This window comes from Coregonus clupeaformis, chromosome 13 (genome assembly GCF_020615455.1).
Source record: "Coregonus clupeaformis isolate EN_2021a chromosome 13, ASM2061545v1, whole genome shotgun sequence".
Taxonomy (NCBI): domain Eukaryota; kingdom Metazoa; phylum Chordata; class Actinopteri; order Salmoniformes; family Salmonidae; genus Coregonus; species Coregonus clupeaformis.
This window is the reverse complement of record NC_059204.1, coordinates 9,126,608-9,149,879: the sequence shown is the minus strand read 5'-3', so window position 1 is coordinate 9,149,879 and position 23,272 is coordinate 9,126,608. Positions and strand designations below refer to the sequence as shown.

Genomic DNA, 23,272 nt, shown 5'->3' with positions numbered 1-23,272 from the left:
CAGGGCTTGAACCACCAAGGTTATACTCCAGCCTATACTCCAGCCAATACTCCAGCCTATACTCCAGACAATAATAATAATAATAATATGCCATTTAGCAGACGCTTTTATCCAAAGCGACTTACAGTCATGCGTGCATACATTTTTGTGTATGGGTGGTCCCGGGGATCGAACCCACTACCTTGGCGTTACAAGCGCCGTGCTCTACCAGCTGAGCTACAGAGGACCACACAATACTCCAGCCTATACTCCAGCCTATACTATAACCTATACTCCAGGCTATACTCCAGGCTATAGTCCAGCCTATAGTCCAGCCTATACTCCAGCCTATACTCCAGCCTATACTCCAGCCTATATTATAGCCTATACTATAACCTATACTCCAGCCTATACTCCAGCCTATACTCCAGCCTATACTCCAGCCTATATTATAGCCTATACTATAACCTATACTCCAGCCTATACTCCAGCCTATACTCCAGCCTATACTATAACCTATACTCCAGCCTATACTCCAGCCTATACTCCAGGCTATACTCCAGCCTATAGTCCAGCCTATACTCCAGCCTATACTCCAGCCTATACTCCAGCCTATACTCCAGCCTATATTATAGCCTATACTATAACCTATACTCCAGCCTATACTATAACCTATACTCCAGCCTATACTCCAGCCTATACTATAACCTATACTCCAGCCTATACTCCAGCCTATACTCCAGCCTATACTCCAGCCTATACTATAACCTATACTCCAGCCTATACTCCAGCCTATACTCCAGCCTATACTCCAGCCTATACTCCAGGCTATACTCCAGCCTATACTCCAGCCTATACTATAGCCTATACTCCAGCCTATACTCCAGCCTATACTCCAGGCTATACTCCAGCCTATACTCCAGCCTATACTATAGCCTATACTCCAGCCTATACTCCAGCCTATACTCCAGCCTATACTCCAGCCTATACTCCAGCCTATACTCCAGCCTATACTATAGCCTATACTCCAGCCTAAACTGTATGTGATGTGTATAATAGTGTTTGGGCGACAAGGTGAGGCGAAGCCTGGCTCATATAGGTGTGTGTGTGTATTCCCATCAATCATGCGCTGAAATAATTTGTATTCAGATGCATTTTTCAATGAAGCAACAGTTTATTGATACATACCAGTGTTGCATTTGTTGGAGGAGAATACATTGGGTTTCAGTCATCGGGGTATCCTAACCTTCAGCCAGGTGTGATCAGAATTTTAAGGTACAGAAGAGTCATACTTTTGGAAATAAGATTTTTAAATGACATTGATATCAATTCTGTTTGCGTATTCATCAATTTTGATGGCAAACCTGCCACAGTACCTGTCATAGTTCTTTCTATGGGGATTGATCGGTTGATCTGTTTATCTGTAAAAACATAGTGATATGTGGGAAAGCCAAAGAGTTGTTGCACTAGCAAATTAATCTGCGAAATAGGCCCAACATTTCAGAAACAAATAAATACATTACACTTCACTGTCGTAGCAGGGCAGACAACCATTAAGTCAATCATCACTGTGTTTCGAGGTCAGCTGAGTATGTTGCAGTTTTGATGATGTCACGCCGAGGTTAAACCAGCTGTTTGGCTTTCAGGATGTGTCATCTGCAGATGTTAAGTTAAACCAATGTTGTGGGGTTGACAGTACACTAAGACACCATCTTAGTTAAGTTACTGCAGGTTTTCTCCAGTAGAGATAAGCATCTCAGTGGCTTGTTGTTTCTGTTCCAAAATGTAGACGTTCAAATTTGTAAACATCAAACTACAAAAATATCTATCTATCTATCTATCTATCTATCTATCTATCTATCTATCTATCTATCTATCTATCTATCTATCTATCTATCTACCTACCTACCTACCTACAATATCTATCTACCTACAATATCTATCTACCTAGAGTACCTACTTACCTACAATATCTATCTACCTAGAGTACCTACCTACCTACAATATCTAACTACCTACCTACAATATCTAACTTCCTACCTACAATATCTAACTACCTACCTACAATTTCTATCTACCTACCTACAATATCTAACTACCTACCTACCTACCTACCTACCTACCTACCTACCTACCTACCTACCTACCTATTTATCTAGCCATCCATGAACAAATGTACACTACCGTTCAAATATTTGGGGTCACTTAGAAATGTCCTTGTTTTCGAAAGAAAAGCTATTTTTTTGTCCATTAAAATAACATCAAATTGAACAGAAATACAGTGTAGACATTGTTAATGTTGTAAATGGCTAATGGCTGGAAACGGCTGATTTTTAATGGAATATCTACATAGGCGTACAGAGGTCCATTATCAGCAACCATCAGTCCTGTGTTCCAATGGCACGTTGTGTTTGCTAATCCAAGTTGATCATTTTAAAAGGCTAATTGATCATTAGAAAACAAATACATGAGAGTGTCTAGTTTGAGAAACAGACGCCTCACAGGTCCACAACTGGCAGCTTCATTAAATAGTACCCGCAAAGAAAAAGCCATATCTCAGAATGGCCAATAAAAAGAAAAGATTAAGATGGGCAGTCTGAGATATGGCTTTTTCTTTGCAACTCTGCCTAGAAGGTCAGCATCCCGGAGTCGCCTCTTCACTGTTGACGTTGAGACTGGTGTTTTGCAAACGAGACACTCTAATGTATTTGTCCTCTTGCTCAGTTGTACGAGATCTTCAGTTTCTTGGAAATTTCTCGCATGGAATAGCCTTCATTTCTCAGAACAATAATAGACTGACGAGTTTCAGAAGAAAGTTATTTGTTTCTGGCCATTTTGAGCCTGTAATCGAACCCACAATTGCTGATGCTCCAGATACTCAACTAGTCTCAAGAAGGCCAGTTGTATTGCTTCTTTAATCAGCACAACAGTTTTCAGCTGTGCTAACATAATTGCAAAAGGGTTTTCTAATGATCAATTAGCCTTTTAAAATGATCAACTTGGATTAGCAAACACAACGTGCCATTGGAACACAGGACTGATGGTTGCCTCTGTACGCCTATGTAGATATGTCATTAAAAATCTGCCGTTTCCAACTACAATAGCCATTTACAACATTAACAATGTCTACACTGTATTTCTGATCAATTTGATGTTATTTTAATGGACAAAAAAAAAAATGCTTTTCTTTCGAAAACAAGGACATTTCTAAGTGACCCCAAACTTTTGAACGGTAGTGTACAACTGCACTGACAATAGATGCAACAGAGGTGTTCACAACATACATTATACACACCTTAAAATAAATCTTATATTATTACTATATAAAATGTACAACCGTATTTAGTGTACAATCAGTGTATAATTCTACCTATCCACCTATGTATCGACCTACCTTGCTACCTACCTATCTAACTGTAGTCAACAACATCACAATACTACATCTGCCTGTAAAACAGTGTCCATTATATTGTTGCCATGACAATCTATGGAGCACCTTCAGAATAATCCTGAAGGACTAACATGGTAAAAAAAAAACTAAGCCAAAACCATCTGAAACTAATCTCAAAAGGCCAAACACCTGTACGATTGATAGGAATCTAACAACAGCAGCACTGAAATGTGGTTAGAAAAGCATTTCTAATATTTTAATTACAATTGTATTATTGTTGTCATTATAAACTGTTATTATTTTTCTGTTGTGCTAATAGCTACATGACTCACAATTAAGGTATCAGGAGATAGTTTATAATCAACTATAATAAATGGTCCATGAGTGAATTCCTACATAAGATAAAAAACTAAACACTGTTCAATGTGGTCTATCTCACTGCATAATGTGACATTAAAAGCACTAACAGAAAGGTCATTCAGATAAATAAATTAAGTATTTTACAATGTGATTATTATATATGTCACTATGACAAAAACACCAGACGGTAATGTCGAAGGTCGAGCTAACACTGGTGTTTTGTTTATTTTCGTTTTTTGTTCACCCTCCCAGCCCTCCCCTTTTGTTTAGCAGAAACCAAATACACGAATTGCATGTCACTATAGCAATGTCCATTACAGATCAATTTAATGTTAACAATCACTGTTTTGGTATAGTGTACTTCCAGCAAATGGAGTAAAGAAAACGCAGATTAAAATAAAATTTCAACAATCCAATATAAAGTATAAATAGAAAATAAATCAGATTGAAGTCTAGTCATTTCATGTTCATATGAATACATAATGTCTACAGTATAAGTTAATAATAATAGTTAAGCTACTGCATATAAATACATCACCAGCATGCACAATATTATATTATCGAGAATATTGGAGCAGTAATCGTTTTACACTGAAGAAACAGTATGATAGGCAAGTGCATTTCTTGATAATTAAAAATGTTAACACAAAATTTTAATCCACAAACCTCAAAAGATGCTTTTAGATTCATCCTCCGTTTTATATTGCCAGTGCTCTGTCCAAAAATGTGTATTTTGTCCACTGATAGAGAGTGTGGTTCCAGTCAACTGTGTGTCATTTCAGAGATCTAAGGGATTGTGGTAAACGTATATTTATATACCTTAATTTAGGGCAAATTCTGTTGCCTTACAATATCAAATGATCTCCTCTACAAGATCATTTTTGTTGGTAGTTTTAGCGATTTCATTTTCATTGTATTAGCATATTTTGATATTCTAATAATATTTCACCCTTGACAACCTCAGTAAGGGGTGAGTAATAATAATAATAATAATAATAATAATAATAATAATAATAATAACCAGGTGCTTGAAAATGTTTACGTCTGTATAGCATATCAGTGCATGAGAGGGTTGTACTGGCTGTGTTTTAACTCTACTCCTACTTTAGTCACAGTACTTTAGTCTGTGTGACTGGGTACAAAACCCATTCCTGACATCATGTTGAACAAAACATTGGTTATGTATGTTCAATAACCACAAAAGAGTACCTGGCTTCACCCAACGATTACCATTACAGGGTGAGCCACACCTTTAGATTCCATGTTGGTAAGTCTGAGGAATCTAGCTAGAGGTATGATACCTCTTTCATCCCCTCTGGAAACTATTTGCAACTCTTTATTTTTGCGAGGCGATGACATTCAAGTATTATTATTATTATTTATTTTTTTATATTCTATATATTAATTATATTTTTGCACAAGCTTCGATCACCCCTTACAATTTGGAATGCTCCTCCTCCCTTACCACATAAGTTAAATAAGCAGCTCCACTTCATTTAGCTAACGCCATAACAACATGCCAGTCTCCATGCCAGTGTTTTCTAACGCAACAGCCGCACTCTAGTCACTGACTGACTGACTGACTGACTGACTGCAGACCTTCTTCTTCTTCAAGTGGTGTTTTGACAAAAGTTGCAGAGGCAATCAAGGAGGAAGGGGATTATCTATTTGTTTTTTAACTATACTAGAAATAAACTCATCTCCCCTTCCTACTCCTCTTTTTAATTACATTGTTTTCTTCACTTTTTTACATTTGTGGGAAAAATATAGAACTGCAGCTGCGGTAGTATCATCACCGGCAAAAGTGGCTGCCAATGTTCCACCAGCAACATTTTTACATTTCTAAGAACTGTTTTATTTTAGTTTGTTGTCATTTGTGAGCGCGCGGGCGTGTTGTGTGTATTGGCTGAAACAGGACACGGGGTTCTCTTTAGGGACTCTCTAGTTGTTGGTCTCGCCACCCTCGTCGTCCTGCTGGTCGCTGGTCCACAGTGTCAAGTTGTCTCGTAGCAGCTGCATGATGAGGGTAGAGTCTTTGTAGGAGTCCTCGTTCAGGGTGTCCAGCTCAGCGATGGCGTCATCGAAGGCGGTCTTGGCCAGGTGGCAGGCCTGCTCAGGTGCATTCTGGATCTCGTAGTAGAACACTGAGTAGTTGAGGGCCAGACCCAGGCGGATAGGGTGGGTGGGCTGCATATGCTCCTTGCTAATCTCATGGGCCTCGCTGTAGGACTTCTCAGAGGATTCCACCACGCCGGCCCTCTTCTCGCCCGTGGCCACCTCGGCCAGGTAGCGGTAGTAGTCGCCCTTCATCTTCAGGTAAAACACCTTGCTCTCATGCTGTGTCTCGTTGCAGTTCTTGATCAGGAAGTTGTCCAGGAGGTTGAGCACGTCTTGGCACACGGTCTCCAGCTCCTTCTCGATCTTCTCGCGGTATGCCCGCACCATCTCAATCTTCTTCTCATTGCCGTCCGCCGACGTCTTCTGCTCGATGCTGGAGATGACGCGCCAGGACGAGCGCCGTGCCCCCACCACATTCTTATAGGCCACAGAGAGCAGGTTCCTCTCCTCATTGGACAAGGCCTCGTTCAACTCTGTCACCTAGGAGACAGAGAGGGAAAAAAATTCAGAGTTGCAGTTTAAAACAGTATTTTAATATCCAGTTTACCTTAAAACAGTATTTTTATCTTGTAAATGACTTTTATTGGCAGATTTGAAAACTTGGCTGCAATTTTCTGTTTGGCCATGCCATATGTTCATTTCGCCATGTGTTCACTTACTAGCTGAAATAACATTTTAATATTGATATAACCTACAGAGCTAGTCACGTAAACAAAGCAATACTGAGTTGCACAGCAGCTACAGTGAGGCCACCAATTGTACAAGTTCTCCCACTTAAAAAGATGAGAGAGGCCTGTAATTTTCATCATAGGTACACGTCAACTATGACAGACAAAATGAGGGAAAAAAATCCAGAAAATCACATTGTAGGAATTGTTATGAATTTATTTGCAGATTATGGTGGAAAATAAGTATTTGGTCAATAACAAAAGTTTCTCAATACTTTGTTATATACCCTTTGTTGGCAATGACACAGGTCAAACGTTTTCTGTAAGTCTTCACAAGGTTTTCACACACTGTTGCTGGTATTTTGGCCCATTCCTCCATGCAGATCTCCTCTAGAGCAGTGATGTTTTGGGGCTGTCGCTGGGCAACACAGACTTTCAACTCCCTCCAAAGATGTTCTATGGGGTTGAGATCTGGAGACTGGCTAGGCCACTCCAGGACCTTGAAATGCTTCTTACGAAGCCACTCCTTCGTTGCCCGGGTGGTATGTTTGGGATCATTGTCATGCTGAAAGACCCAGCCACGTTTCATCTTCAATGCACTTGCTGATGGAAGGAGGTTTTCACTCAAAATCTCACGATACATGGCCCCATTCATTCTTTCCTTTACACGGATCAGTCGTCCTGGTCCCTTCGCAGAAAAACAGCCCCAAAGCATGATGTTTCCACCCCCATGCTTCACAGTAGGTATGGTGTTCTTTGGATGCAACTCAGCATTCTTTGTCCTCCAAACACGACGAGTTGAGTTTTTACCAAAAAGTTATATTTTGGTTTCATCTGACCATATGACATTCTCCCAATCCTCTTCTGGATCATCCAAATGCACTCTAGCAAACTTCAGACGTGCCTGGACATGTACTGGCTTAAGCAGGGGGACACGTCTTGCACTGCAGGATTTGAGTCCCTGGCGGCGTAGTGTGTTACTGATGGTAGGCGTTGTTACTTTGGTCCCAGCTCTCTGCAGGTCATTCACTAGGCCCCCCCGTGTGGTTCTGGGTTTTTTGCTCACCGTTCTTGTGATCATTTTGACCCCACGGGGTGAGATCTTGCGTGGAGCCCCAGATCGAGGGAGATTATCAGTGGTCTTGTATGTCTTCCATTTCCTAATAATTGCTCCCACAGTTGATTTCTTCAAACCAAGCTGCTTACCTATTGCAGATTCAGTCTTCCCAGCCTGGTGCAGGTCTACAATTTTGTTTCTGGTGTCCTTTGACAGCTCTTTGGTCTTGGCCATAGTGGAGTTTGGAGTGTGACTGTTTGAGGTTGTGGACAGGTGTCTTTTATACTGATAACAAGTTCAAACAGGTGCCATTAATACAGGTAACGAGTGGAGGACAGAGGAGCCTCTTAAAGAAGAAGTTACAGGTCAGTACATTTATTAGCTAGTTACATTTGCTCTGACTCAGTACATTTATTAGCTAACCATCTAACTAGCGATTTAGCATTAGCGGCTAACACGAACTAGCGATTAGCGGCTAACACGATTTAGCCACAACTTCCTAAGAAAAGACAAAATAGCTGTTTGCAGATGTAAGAAACAAACTAATAGTGTAATTATAGAACGCTTTTGGATTTATATTAAGAAGCAAAGCGGAAATAGCATCATTGTCATCAACATTGCAGTGTCGAACAACAACAAATGCGCTCCTTGAGTGATGGGGCGGTGCTAGGTCTGTGTGGAAGCGGCATGGAGAGAGAGCACATCACATTTAACAAACCAAACATTCAAATACCGTTATAGAAGGAAAAGTAAAAACCCAAACCGGTCTGTGCATCAATACCGGTATATAGTCAAATACGGTATACCGCCCAGCCCTAGGTGATATAGAATTTGGCAGTACATCAAACTGGCCTCACATCCGCGGACCACGTGTATTGCGTCGTGTGGCCAAGCGGTTTGCTGATGTCAACGTTGTGAACAGAGTGCCCCGTGGTGGCAGTGGGGTTATGGTATGGGCAGGCATACGCTATGGACAACGAACACAATTGCATTTTATCAATGGCAATTTCAATGCACAGAAATACCGTGACGAGATCCTGAGGTCCATTGTCGTGCCATTCATGCACAGCCCCATGTCGCAAAGATCTGTACACAATTCCTGGAAGCTGAAAATGTCCCAGTTCTTCCATGGCCTCCATACTCACCAGACATGTAACCCATTGAGCATGTTTGGGATGCTCTGGAATGACGTGTAAGACAGCGTGTTCCAGTTTCAGCCAATATCCAGCAACTTCGCACAGCCATTGAAGAGGAGTGGGACAACATTCCACAGGCCACAATCAACATCCTGATCAACTCTATGTGAAGGAGATGTGTCGCACTGCATGAGGCAAATGGTGGTCACACCAGATACTGACTGGTTTTCTGATTGTTACATGTTGCGTTATATTTCTGTTCAGTATATATTTCTAATCAGATCCTCACAAGTATAACGAGAACAGGGTACTTTTTAAGCCTTGCTCAGCCTGGAGATTCTGTAAGTCTTTTTTCCAGTTGAGAGGATAGCACATCCAAGAGGCAGATAGGAATGGTACACTCTACCCCAGGGCTCTACAACCCTGATGCTGTAGGTTTTCACTCCAACCCTAATCTAGCTCACCTGATTCTAATAATTAGCTGGTTGATAAGCTGAACCAGGTTAGTTACAACTTGGGTTGGAGCGAAAACTTAGAGGAGGGTTGCTCTCCAGGAACAGGGTTGGAGACAACTGCCTACCCTAACCAGCCCAACACTACACTCTACCCCTAACCAGCCCAACACTACACTCTACCCTAACCAGCCCAACACTACACTCAAGTTTGAAGTTTTATTAGTCATATGTACGGGATACGAATGGTATAAATCATCCAACGAAATGCTCACTTGCAGGTTCCTTCTCGACAATGCAACAACAATAAGAAATACACTAACCAGCCCAACACTACACTCTACCACTAACCAGCCCAACACTACACTCTACCCCTAACCAGCCCAACACTACACTCTACCCCTAACCAGCCCTGCCTATCCAGTGACGTCTAGGCATAAATCACTCCTGTTATCTTTCCATGTCAGCTTTCATTTGATTGAGTAGGGAGGAGATTGCTCACTATAATTTATTTTCTAATCTTTCTCAGTGCTTTCTCAGTGCTTTCTCTCTCTCTCTCTCTCTCTCTCTCTCTCTCTCTCTCTCTCTCTCTCTCTCTCTCTCTCTCGCTCTCTCTCGCTCTCTCTCGCTCGCTCGTTTGGAACAGATCCATTTCCCAGACCCTTTTTCTGCAGCATAATCTCCTTCCCCTAACCACATAAGACGGTACACTTCCAGAATCAGATCACAGCTTACAGTCCACTCCCAGAATCAGAGCAAGTAATCTATGAGTCATAGCCAATTCTAATATTCCAAGCTGCCTATGATGACTTCAGCCCTTGATAATTTTTTTTTTTTTTTTTTTAAGATTATGTTGCTTTCATTGGTTTCCTCTTCTACCCAGAAATCGTATAAAGTTATCCATGTGGGATTTGTTATTTTTGTTACCGTGTTCTTGGGGCCTTGGACTGGCTACCCAAAGAACGAAATCCCCCTCCAACTTGCTCTCTCAGTAAAGATGGTGAATACATAGAGAGTCACCAAATCACCTGTTTATTTCCCGCAAAAATCAAATATGTAAAACGCCATGTTCAACTGCTGATACTGTACCGCTCACAGGCACAGGTATTCCTATCCTCAAACACACGGAAATGTATTAATATACATGAACACTGATTTCACACCTAACTCCTCCTGCCAGCAGCATACCACACTGCATCCCACTGCTGGCTTGCCTCTGAAGCTAAGCTGGGCCGGTCCTGGTCGGTCCAGATGCTTCTGGAAGTGGTGTTGGAGGGCCAGTAGGGAGTCCCCTTCCCACTGGTCTATGGAGATCCCAATGCCCAAGGGCAGTGAATGGGAAATTGCCCTGTGTAAGGTGCTGTCTTTTCGGATGGGATGTTAAAACGGGTTTCCTGACTCTCTGTGGTCACTAAAGGTATAGTAGGGTAGTGGGTTGGGGGCATAGTGGGGTAGTGGGTTGGGGCGTAGTGGGGTAGTGGGTTGGAGGGTAGTGGGGTAGTGGGTTGGGGGGGTAGTGGGTTGGGGCGTAGTGGGGGTAGTGGGTTGGGGCGTAGTGGGGTAGTGGGTTGGGGCATAGTGGGGTAGTGGGTTGGGGCGTAGTGGGGTAGTGGGTTGGGGCGTAGTGGGGTAGTGGGTTGGGGCGTAGTGGGGTAGTGGGTTGGGGGCATAGTGGGGTAGTGGGTTGGGGCGTAGTGGGGTAGTGGGTTGGGGCGTAGTGGGGTAGTGGGTTGGGGCGTAGTGTGGTAGTGGGTTGGGGCGTAGTGGGGTAGTGGGTTGGGGGGTAGTGGGGTGTGGGGGCGTAGTGGGGGTAGTGGGTTGGGGGCAGTGGTGGGGGTAGTGGGTTGTGGGGTAGTAGGGTTGGGGGCGTAGTGGTGTAGTGGGTTGGGGCGTAGTGGGGTAGTGGGTTGGGGGCATAGTGGGGTAGTGGGTTGGGGCGTAGTGGGGTAGTGGGTTGGGGCGTACTGGGGTAGTGGGTTGGGGCGTAGTGGGGTAGTGGGTTGGGGCGTAGTGGGGTAGTGGGTTGGGGCGTAGTGGGGTAGTGGGTTGGGGCGTAGTGGGGTAGTGGGTTGGGGCGTAGTGGGGTAGTGGGTTGGGGCGTAGTGGGGTAGTGGGTTGGGGGCGTGGGGTTAGTGGGGTAGTGGGTTGGGGCGTAGTGGGGTAGTGGGTTGGGGTATAGTGGGGTAGTGGGTTGGGGTATAGTGGGGTGGTGGGTTGGAGGGTAGGGGGGTAGTGGGTGTGGGGATAGTGGGTTGGGGTATAGTGGGTGGTGGGGGTAGTGGGTTGGGGTATAGTGGGTTGGGGTAGTGGGGTAGTGGGTTGGGCGTAGTGGGGTAGTGGGTTGGGGTGTAGTGGGGTAGTGGGTTGGGGTATAGTGGGGTAGTGGGTTGGGGTAGTGGGGGGGGTAGTGGGTTGGGGTATAGTGGGGTAGTGGGTTGGGGGGTAGTGGGGTAGTGGGTTAGTGGTTGGGGGTAGTGGGTTGGGGTATAGTGGGGTAGTGGGTTGGGGTGTAGGGGGTAGTGGGTTGGGGAATAGTGGGGGAGTGGGTTGGGGCGTAGGGGGGTAGTGGGTTGGTGGGGTAGTGGATTGGGGCGTAGTGGGGTAGTGGGGGGGGTAGTGGGGTGTAGGGGTAGTGGGTTGGGGTGTAGTGGGGTAGTGGGTTGGGGCGTAGTGGGTTGGGGTATAGTGGGGTAGTGGGTTGGGGTATAGTGGGGTAGTGGGTTGGGGCGTAGTGGGTTGGGGTATAGTGGGGTAGTGGGTTGGGGTATAGTGGGGGTAGTGGGTTGGGGTATAGTGGGGTAGTGGGTTGGGGGATAGTGGGGTAGTGGGTTAGTGGGTATAGTGGGGTAGTGGGTGTGGGTATAGTGGGGTAGTGGGTTGGGGTATAGGTGGGGGTAGTGGGTTGGGGGTATAGTGGGGGTAGTGGGTTGGGGTATAGTGGGGTAGTGGGTTAGTGGGTATAGTGGGGTAGTGGGTTGGGGTATAGTGGGGTAGTGGGTTGTGGGTATAGTGGGGTAGTGGGTTGGGGTATAGTGGGGTAGTGGGTTGGGGTATAGTGGGGTAGTGGGTTGGGGTATAGTGGGTGTAGTGGGTTAGTGGTTGGGGGGTAGGATGTGCTAACACACACACACAGTCCACAAATAGCTGTGTAGAAGACAATTCCCTCAGTGCAGTGGCATTTAAAGTCCGGGTCCCGGGAAACTGCAGTGGGATCGTCAAAATTAGGAACAAAAAATCAAGAGTACAGATTGTTTTATGGGACATTATACAAATGTTTTTTTAGAAAGATAATTTGAAAAATACAATTTTATTTAGTAAATGTATTTATTGTTTTCTTTTCATTTTGATAAGAGATGAAAATGCAATGAATTTAAGGTTATTTGTTAATGTAAAAATTGATTGATTTTAAGGTTGTGTCATTCGATTTGGGGTGGGGTCCCCAGAAATTCTGTCCGAATAAATGGGGTCCCCGCTGAAAAAAATTAGAATACCACTGGTCTATGGGCTAATTCAGTGATGGGCAACTTTGATGGGGGTGGGGGCCACGAAAATAATCTGAACTCATCATGAGGGGCTGCAGTGGCTCGCGGGGCTGCGTATGCACATCCATACCCACACATGCAGTCACAGCCAGCCCTAGCCTTCTGGGGGCCCCAAGTGACATTTTCAAGCAAAACATTTTAGCGGCCCCCCCTCTTGACAGCGGAGAGTCAGGTGAACTCGTTGGACACCATTTTTTTATATCTCTGCATGCAGTTTGAAGGAGCCTGGGGCTGTTTCGACAGCCTCGGGGTCAAACTGAAAGGACTGACAGAAACTGTGGTGCAGGGATCACAATAGAGCCCTCTGTCTGCCTGTAAAGCTCGTCGATCGTCCCCTAGCTCTCTCGTGACTCATCCCCACGCTGGCTGCTGTCAACTCCAAACAACAAAATATCAATTATTTCTCTCTGAGGCTGATGGCTGTTTACTCTGCATTATTCCTCAGGCCCACTGATGTCTAATGTCTATAGATTTGAGATAGTCGTAAAACCCTATAAGAGGGTTGTTCCCAAGGGGAGGAGTTTGGTTAATAAAGGGAGAGTTAGGGGGGAGGACTAAAAATCGAGAACTCCCACCACACTCATTTTGTTCCACATCTGCAACACATCACAAGGCTGGACGTAGGCTAATGCAGGGCTGACACAAGACTGGGCCTCAGTCTACATGTCCCTCTCTCCCTATTTCTCCATCACTCACACCAACCATCTCTCTCTTTCTCTCCATCACTCACACCCGCCACCTCTCTCCCCATCTCTCCATCACTCACACCCACCATCTCTCTCCCCATCTCTCCATCTCTCCATCACTCACAACCACCATCTCTCTCTTTCTCTCCATCACTCACACCCGCCACCTCTCTCCCCATCTCTCCATCACTCACACCCACCATCTCTCTCCCCATCTCTCCATCACTCACACCCACCACCTCTCTCCCCATCTCTCCATCACTCACACCCACCATCTCTCTCCCCATCTCTCCATCACTCACACCCACCAGCCACCTCTCTCCCCATCTCTCCATCACACCCACCATCTCTCTCCCCATCTCTCCATCACTCACACCCACCATCTCTCTCCCCATCTCTCCATCTCTCCATCACTCACAACCACCATCTCTCTCTTTCTCTCCATCACTCACAACCACCATATCTCTCTCCATCTCTCCATCACTCACACCCACCACCTCTCTCCCCATCTCTCCATCACTCACACCCGCCACCTCTCTCCCCATCTCTCCATCACTCACACCCACCACCTCTCTCCCCATCTCTCCATCACTCACACCCACCACCTCTCTCCCCAACTCTCCATCACTCACACCCACCACCTCTCTCCCCAATTCTCCATCACTCACACCCGCCACCTCTCTCCCCATCTCTCCATCACTCACACCTACCATCTCTCTCTTTCTCTCCATCACTCACACCTACCATCTCTCTCTTTCTCTCCATCACTCACACCCACCACCTCTCTCCCCAATTCTCCATCACTCACAGCCACCACCTCTCTCCCCATCTCTCCATCACTCACACCCACCATCTCTCTCTTTCTCTCCATCACTCACAGCCACCACCTCTCTCCCCATCTCTCCATCACTCACACCTACCATCTCTCTCTTTCTCTCCATCACTCACAACCACCATCTCTCTCCCCATCTCTCCATCACTCACACCCACCACCTCTCTCCCCATCTCTCCATCACTCACACCCACCACCTCTCTCCCCATCTCTCCATCACTCAACCATCTCTCTATCTCCATCACTCACACCGCCACCTCTCTCCCCATCTATCCATCACCACACCTACCATCTCTCTCTTTCTCTCCATCACTCACACCCACCACCTCTCTCCCCAATTCTCCATCACTCACAGCCGCCACCTCTCTCCCCATCTCTCCATCACTCACACCCACCATCTCTCTTTCTCTCTATCACTCACAGCCACCACCTCTCTCCCCATCTCTCCATCACTCACACCCACCATCTCTCTCTATCTCTCCATCACTCACACACCACCACTCTCTCCCCATCTCTCCATCACTCACACCCACCACCTCTCTTCCCATCTCTCCATCACTCACACCCACCACCTCTCTCCCCATCTCTCCATCACTCACACCCGCCACCTCTCTCCCCATCTCTCCATCACTCACACCCGCCACCTCTCTCCCCATCTCTCCATCACTCACACCCACCATCTCTATCTTTCTCTCCATCACTCACTCACACCCACCACCTCTCTCCCCAATTCTCCATCACTCACACCCGCCACCTCTCTCCCCATCTCTCCATCACTCACACCCACCACCTCTCTCTCCATCACTCACACCCGCCACCTCTCTCCCCATCTCTCCACCACTCACACCCACCAGCTCTCTCTTTCTCTCCATCACTCACACCCACCACCTCTCTCCCCATCTCTCCATCACTCACACCCACCATCTCTCCCCATCTCTCCATCACTCACACCCACCACCTCTCTCCCCATCTCTCCATCACTCACACCCACCACCTCTCTCCCCATCTCTTCATCACTCACACCCACCACCTCTCTCCCCAATTCTCCATCACTCACACCCGCCACCTCTCTCCCCATCTCTCCATCACTCACACCTACCATCTCTCTCTTTCTCTCCATCACTCTCACACCCACCACCTCTCCCCTTCTCCATCACTCACAGCCACCACCTCTCTCCCCATCTCTCCATCACTCACACCCACCATCTCTCTTTCTCTCCATCACTCACAGCCACCACCTCTCTCCCCATCTCTCCATCACTCACACCTACCATCTCTCTCTTTCTCTCCATCACTCACAACCACCATCTCTCTCCCCATCTCTCCATCACTCACACCCACCACCTCTCTCCCTCTCTCCATCACTCACACCCACCACCTCTCTCCCCATCTCTCCATCACTCACACCCACCACCTCTCTCCCCATCTCTCCATCACTCACACCCGCCACCTCTCTCCCCCTCTCTCCATCACTCACACCCATCTCCTATCTCTCCATCACTCACTCACACCCACCACCTCTCTCCCCTCTCCATCACTCACACCCGCCACCTCTCTCCCCATCTCTCCATCACTCACACCTACCATCTCTCTCTTTCTCTCCATCACTCACTCACACCCACCACCTCTCTCCCCAATTCTCCATCACTCACAGCCACCACCTCTCTCCCCATCTCTCCATCACTCACAACCACCATCTCTCTTTCTCTCCATCACTCACAGCCACCACCTCTCTCCCCATCTCTCCATCACTCACACCAACCATCTCTCTCTTTCTCTCCATCACTCACACCCACCACCTCTCTCTCCATCACTCACACCCGCCACCTCTCTCCCCATCTCTCCATCACTAACACCCACCATCTCTCCCATCTCTCCATCACTCACACCCACCACCTCTCTCTCCATCACTCACACCCACCACCTCTCTCCCCATCTCTCCATCACTAACACCCACCATCTCTCCCATCTCTCCATCACTCCACCCACCACCTCTCTCCCCATCTCTCCATCACTCACACCCACCACCTCTCTCCCCATCTCTCCATCACTCACACCCACCCATCTCTCCATCACTCACACCCACCATCTCTCTCTTTCTCTCCATCACTCACAGCCACCACCTCTCTCCCCATCTCTCCATCACTCACACCCACCACCTCTCTCCCCATCACTCCATCACTCACACCCACCACCTCTCTCCCCATCACTCCATCACTCTCTCTTTCTCTCACCATCTCTCTCTCATCCTTACTTTCCTCGCTCTGACCTCTCTGTCTCTAAGCTAAAGTGACACCTTTCCTGCAGACCCTCTCCCTCTTTCAGGCTGCAGAGCACAGAGACGGCGTGCGCTACCTGACGTCACGAGCTGTCAGAGTGGTGCGAGTGAGGATGGCTGGTTAAGGAGAGAGAGGGCGAGAAAGGGAGAATGGAAGAGAGAGAGAGAGAGAGAGAGAGAGAGAGAGAGAGAGAGAGAGAGAGAGAGAGAGAGAGAGAGTGAGAGAGAGAGAGAGAGAGAGAGAGAGAGAGTGAGAGTGTGTGTGAGTGTGTGTGTGAGTGTGAGTGAGTGTGTGTGTGAGTGTGTGAGTAGTGTGTGGGAAAGGTGTGTGTGTGAGGAATGTGTGTGTGTGTGTGTGTGTGTGTGTGTGTGTCAGGGGAGGAGGTTGCTTCAAGTAGCTCGTTGTTGTTATATAACCATACATGACTGCAGTTTTTTATTGATTCTCTCTCTCATTGCAGCTGCTGCAGGCTTCTAAAAATACAATGCATACAAGTTTTATAACTCAAAAAGCATGAAAAAACCAAGAGTAAGTAACTGTGTTGGTATGAAAGCAGGTTCATATTAGTAGTGAGGGTGATAACCTTCTCTGCTACAACACTCAGAGACATATTCACATCATAGAGGCAGGATTTATCAGGAGGGTGCAGTATATTCACATCATAGAGGCAGGATTTATCAGGAGGGTGCAGTATATTCACATCATAGAGGCAGGATTTATCAGGAGGGGTGCAGTATATTCACAACATAGAGGCAGGATTTATCAGGAGGGTGCAGTATATTCACATCATAGAGGCAGGATTTATCAGGAGGGTGCAGTATATTCACATCATAGAGGCAGGATTTATCAGGAGGGTGCAGTATATTCACATCATAGAGGCAGGATTTATCAGGAGGGTGCAGTATATTCACAACACAGAGGCAGGATTTATCAGGAGGGTGCAGTATATTCACAACACAGAGGCAGGATTTATCAGGAGGGTGCAGTATATAGGATGGGGGTTGGGGTTGGGGATAAGGATGGGGGTTGGGGATAAGGATGGGGGTTGGGGCTGGTGCTGGTGCTGGGGATAAGGATGGGGGTTGGGGATAAGGATGGTGGTTGGGGATAAGGATGGGGGTTGGGGCTTTGATTCTCTGATTGAGAATGGGGGTTGAGGCTGGGGATCAGGATGGGGGTTGGGGATAAGGATAAGGATGGGGGTTGGGGATAAGGATGGGGGTTGGGGATAAGGATGGAGGTTGGGGCTGGGGATAAGGATGGGGGTTGGGGTTAGGGGAAAGGATGGGGGTTGGGGTTGGGGATAAGGATGGGGGTTGGGGCCCGGGGATAAGGATGGGGGTTGGGGCTGGGGATCAGGATGGGAGTTGGGGATAAGGATGAGGTTGGGGATAAGGATAAGGATGGGGGTTGTGGTTGGGGATGGAGATTAGGATGGGGGTTGTGGTTGGGGATGGAGATTAGGATGGGTTTGGGGTTGTGGATAAGGATAAGGATGGGGGTTGGGGTTAAGGATAAGGATGGGGGTTGCCTGGCTACCCAGACTCCTTGATCCTGCCAAATGCTACGCCCACGGACGTTAGTTTCTTCTCTGCAATGAGTCTGGATGTGGGTACCTCCCCGACCCTTCACCGAATGCCAACACATGCGGCGGTTTGAAAATTCGTCGTTGGCTTTGATTCTCTGATTGATTAGAGATGATCCAATCGCTGATGACTTTGTTTTTTTACAACAACGCTCATGCCTCGTCACCACAAACGACTTCAATGATGTCTCAGACTAAAGTATGTAGCGAACAACAGAGCAGCGGAAGAATTTAGTGTGAGTCGTCAGACATAATTTAGAGGGTGGAGCCAAAGCCCCCTCTGGTCCTGAAGCAGCCTGCTAGACCCTGTCACGTCTCCTCCCGTTGCTCCCCTCCGGCGCTCTGATTCGCCGGTTTACTGAGCCACCGGTCTGAGCGCACCACCTCGGCAACACCGGAATGGAAACCCAACGCACCCTAATCACCTCCAGCGCACCTGCACCTCATCATAATTTTTGGTATGAAAAAAAGTATGAAAATGTATGCACTCACTAACTGTAAGTCGCTCTGGATAAGAGCGTCTGCTAAATGACTAAAATGTCAAATGTAATCATCTCATCACCACCCCTATTTAGCCCTGGACTGTTCTGGATGATGTTGTGTGTGATTGTTTAGCTTCCTGTCATTTACTCTATCTTTGTTATTCTCTTTCTCATTGTTTAGTAAACCTTGACCTTGTTAATTCCTGCGTCTGCGTCCTGCCTCTTCGTATACTCAGTACGCGTCACAGACCAGGGTTTCCCAAAACTCGGTCCTGGGTGAACGTTTTGGTTTTTTGCCCTAGCACTACACAGCTGATTCAAATATCCAACTCATCATCAAGCTGTGATTAATTTGAATCAGCTGTGTAGTGCTAGGGCAAAAACCCAGGACCGCGTTTGAGAAATGCTGTGCTACAGAAGGGTATCATTGCAGACCGCAATTAGGGGCGTTTTCTGATATCGGCATTTCTTGATGTCAAGTTACTCCCATTAATGCTCGACATTGGTCTGTAGCCGTTTTTTTTCGCGTCAGCGACAATGGTTGTTGACAACTGTACCATTGTAGCTAAGCCTAACCCTAACCCTTTTCCTAACCTTAACCTCATTCTCCTAACCTGCCACGCTAATTCACCTAACCTGCCACGTTAATTATCCTAGCCTTCCACGTTAGTTATCCTAACCTGCTATGTAAACAAATCATCTTTGTCGAGAAACCATCAGTCTCATAGCACTGGAACTGACCAACGGCAGGTATCAATGGACTGACCAATGGCAGGCACCAATGGGCGTTTCCTGATATCAAGGAACGCCCACATCAAGAAACGCCCCGGTTGCAGTCTACAATTACACCATATTGGCCTGCTATCCTGCAGAGCATGATTCATTTACAATACATACTGACCTTAACCCTAACCCTGGAGAACATGATTCATTTACAATACATACTGACTCTAACCCTGGAGAACACGATTCATTTACATTACATACTGACTCTAACCCTGGAGAACATGATTAATTTACATTACATACTGACCCTAACCCTGGAGAACATGATTAATTTACATTACATACTGACTCTAACCCTGGAGAACATGATTCATTTACATTACATACTGACTCTAACCCTGGAGAACATGATTCATTTACATTACATACTGACTCTAACCCTGGAGAACATGATTCATTTACATTACATACTGACTCTAACCCTGGAGAACATGATTCATTTACATTACATACTGACTGGCTGACTAATACTACAGCCATCTTCTATGGACTGTGTCTGTGTTATTACAGGGTACTACAGTAAGTCCTTATCGGCAAACTACCGTTCAACATCAGAGCGCCCTGTTCAAGGCAATTATGGCATGCCCTCTATGGACTAGTAGGCTGTGACAGAGCAGTTTCTCAGAGGTGGATATAGTCCATCTCTATTGGGTTGTCTACTCGATAAGGTGAATAGCCTGCTGGGCTCTCTTCACTCTCTATTCTATTGATGTAACAGTTGTGCTTTGATGCCCGGCTGCTGGGCTGATCACGCTTATTCTGTCTGTAGAGACCCTATATGCTGTTGGGTGTCAGTGGAGGCTGCTGAGGGGAGGACGGCTCATAACAATGGCTGGAAGGAGCAAATGGAAAGGCATCAAACACATTGAAACCATGGAAACCATGTGTTTTGATGTATTTGACACCATTCCACTTATTTCCGCACCAGCCATTACCAGGAGCCAGTCCTCCCCAGTTAAGGTGCCACCAATCTCCTGTGTTGGGTAGATGGTACAGTAATAGACGTTTATGTTTCTTTGGTCAGGATAAGGGTGGACATACATCCCAGGCCAGGGACAGCTACCCCATACTGACCTGGCCAGATCATATCATCCACTATCTCAGCTAGTGTTTATACATTGAGTAGTCAATATCATCATTCAGATTATATCAACCCCCTAATGCCTTTCTGAATTGTAGGCTACAGATAAAAGGGCTGAGTCCGATTCCGAAATGGTGCAATACGGGTACTGCACCTTGGCACACTCTGCGACACGCCTAGTGCAAGAACCTGCTACGCCTTCCTTCTGACGAGGTCGAGGAGGATGAACGGATGGATACAGCATTGGCTGCTACAATGTCCGCTATCTTTGAGATGGAATTCAGAACCCCGTCCATTCTAACACTATCCAGTCTGCACATTGAATCCACTGCAATATGACAACCAAAGAACGTTCTAGAAGGATTTCTCCTACCACCCACGTTTCACGTTCCCAGGATGATATTTTATGGACAGATTGTGTATTGCGCAAACCGATATAGGCTACAACACTCAGCCAACGTTGCTTTATTCTACACAGCGTGCTACTGACATTGTGTGTGTGTGTAGGTGTGCGTAAATCGATTTCCTCACAATGTTAGATAGGACTAATAATGGATCTTCGCGGGAAATTGTCATGGTTAGGGATCAGCATCATAATCAGGGAATTGAATCATCCCGACCTCCAACCATGTCACTCTCAAACAGTAGCTTACAGTAAGCCTTCAGTACCAGTGAATTGTTTGTCCTCTTTGGTGTCTACCCAAATGCACATCATTTTACGCGAAGATTCCACTGCCCCTCCTTGCCAATATTATCCATGTTTTCCATTTAATTAAGTTAGATCAACATTTAAACAAACAAGTTTCATCTCCAGAGCAAGACGCTTTATCGGTTAGTGTTCCCTGTCATCATTGCCAATGCTGTCTAGCTGATTAAAAAACAACCTGCCAAAAAGGCACCGCCCCAAGATCAAACAGTCCGCATTCAGTTGCTGTTTCGTTCATCTGACAGCCCTATTCCACACTGACAACCACTTTCTACTATAAGGCAATAATTGACCATAACTCTATGTTTCAATAAACATGCCTTTAATTTATATAACGAACAATTGCTGGATAAAAAAAACTGATATCGAAATGGATTGTGGTAGCCTATGGGCCTTGCCACTGCCAGTCAAGTTCCATAAAATGTCACTGGCATGATATATTGGCTACCCCTGTGTAATTCAAGTTAAAGGTTTTGTGATAATAATTATATTTCATGTCATGTTTAATACACCGAATATGCCTCTAATTAAATATGGAACACTACAATAAGCAGGCAACCATGATTGCCATAGGATACATCGCAATTATTCTGTGTGTAAATGTATATATCATAAAAAAACGGGGGGAAATGACACTGTCAGTATTAATAAGTGGCGGTTATTAATGATCGCTTATCATACTCATACAAATATGATTCCAAAGCAGAACTTACCGATTTCATGGCTGCTGCCATATCGTCATATCTTTCAGCCTGTTCGGCCAGCCTGGCTTTCTGCACCAGCTGCTCGCGATCTACCATTTTAGCTGTCTTTGATACAATGCTATTCTAGAATTTTAAAAAGTTTTAAATGGTAATATGTCACTCTCAGCAATGCAGTGAAATGTTACCAGAGGTCCTCTTGCTGCAGATGCTCCCTGCTGTCTGTGCGTGCGGACCGGACACTCCCTCCCCCGCCTTACCGCTTTCCCTGGATTGCGTCACCACCAGAAAAAGGCGTGTCAATGTGTAGTGATGTAACAATCCTTATTGGGAGCCCAGTCAGTGCCTGATACTGGTTAACGAATAGGATTCTACCATTAGAATCATACGCTTTTACTCTGTGCAGTGTGCTGTGGGAAATGTAGTGGTATTGGCTGCATCTTTTATTCTAAACCATCAACCACACCCTATAATTAAACATTCGTAGACTAGAGAGGGTTATTCTTATAAGCATGCTGTCACAGAAGGTCTAGTGTAGACTTCGGGAGGGCCTTTATGGGGGAGCTTCTAGAGCCTATGGTCCCTTTCATGTTTTAGTCACTTTGCAAAGTAAATGCAATCTGATTTGATTAGAATAGCATATTTGCAGTAATTGACTAGCCTCTATGTCGAGCAGCAGAGTGCAGGCCTAATAGACTACTGAACAAATCAACCAAGAGCCCATCATCATTCCTGGTTTCAAGATGCCCACGCAGCTCTACCATGTCAGTCAGCCAGCCTGACCGCAGCCTGACCACAGTAAGCAGCTGTTTGGTGGATGAGTGATTCCTCTTGGCTCTGTTAACAGAGAGAGAACACCAAATGGCTACTGGGTGGGTTGCCTGGTAATCCAAGCAAGGCCCGGAACATTTTCATTAAGCCGATTCTGTTGAGAGAGAGAGAGAGCGAAGGAGAGAGGGAGAGAGAGGAGAAGGGAATGAGAGAGAGAGAGAGAGAGAGAGAGAAGGGGAGAGAGAGAGAGAGAGAGAGCGAAGGAGAGAGAGCGAGAGAGAGGAGAAGGGAAGGAGAGAGAGAAAGGAGAAGGGAAGGAGAGAGACAGAGAGAGAAGGAGAGAGAGACAGAGAGAGAGGAGAAGGGAAGGAGAGAGAGAGGAGAAGGGAAGGAGAGAAGGAGAGAGAGAGAGAAGGAGAGAGAGAGAAGGAGAGAGAGAGAGAGAGAGAGAGAGAAGGGAAGGAGAGAGACAGAGAGAGAAGGAGAGAGAGAGAGAGAGAGAAGGAGAGAGAGAGAGAGAGAGAGAGAGAGAGAGAGAGAGAGAGAGAGAGAGAGAGAGAGAGAGAGAGAGAGAGAGAGAGAGAGAGAGAGAGAGAGAGAGAGAGAGAGAGAGAGAGAGAGAGAGAGAGAGAGAGAGAGAGAGAGAGAGAGAGAGAGAGA

The 23,272-nt window shown here is 46.2% G+C and overlaps 1 protein-coding gene across 1 annotated transcript; it reads right to left on the bottom strand.

The window, feature by feature from the left end:
• Positions 1 to 3,154: 3,154 nt before the first annotated feature.
• On the bottom strand, positions 3,155 to 22,089 carry ywhag1 (3-monooxygenase/tryptophan 5-monooxygenase activation protein, gamma polypeptide 1). Its single transcript, XM_041893460.2, has 2 exons — positions 21,854 to 22,089; positions 3,155 to 6,328 (listed from the first exon to the last, which is right to left on the bottom strand). Exons 1-2 carry the CDS (start codon positions 21,938 to 21,940, stop codon positions 5,672 to 5,674), a joined length of 744 nt encoding a protein of 247 aa, XP_041749394.1. The 5' UTR covers positions 21,941 to 22,089; the 3' UTR covers positions 3,155 to 5,671.
• Positions 22,090 to 23,272: the final 1,183 nt, after the last annotated feature.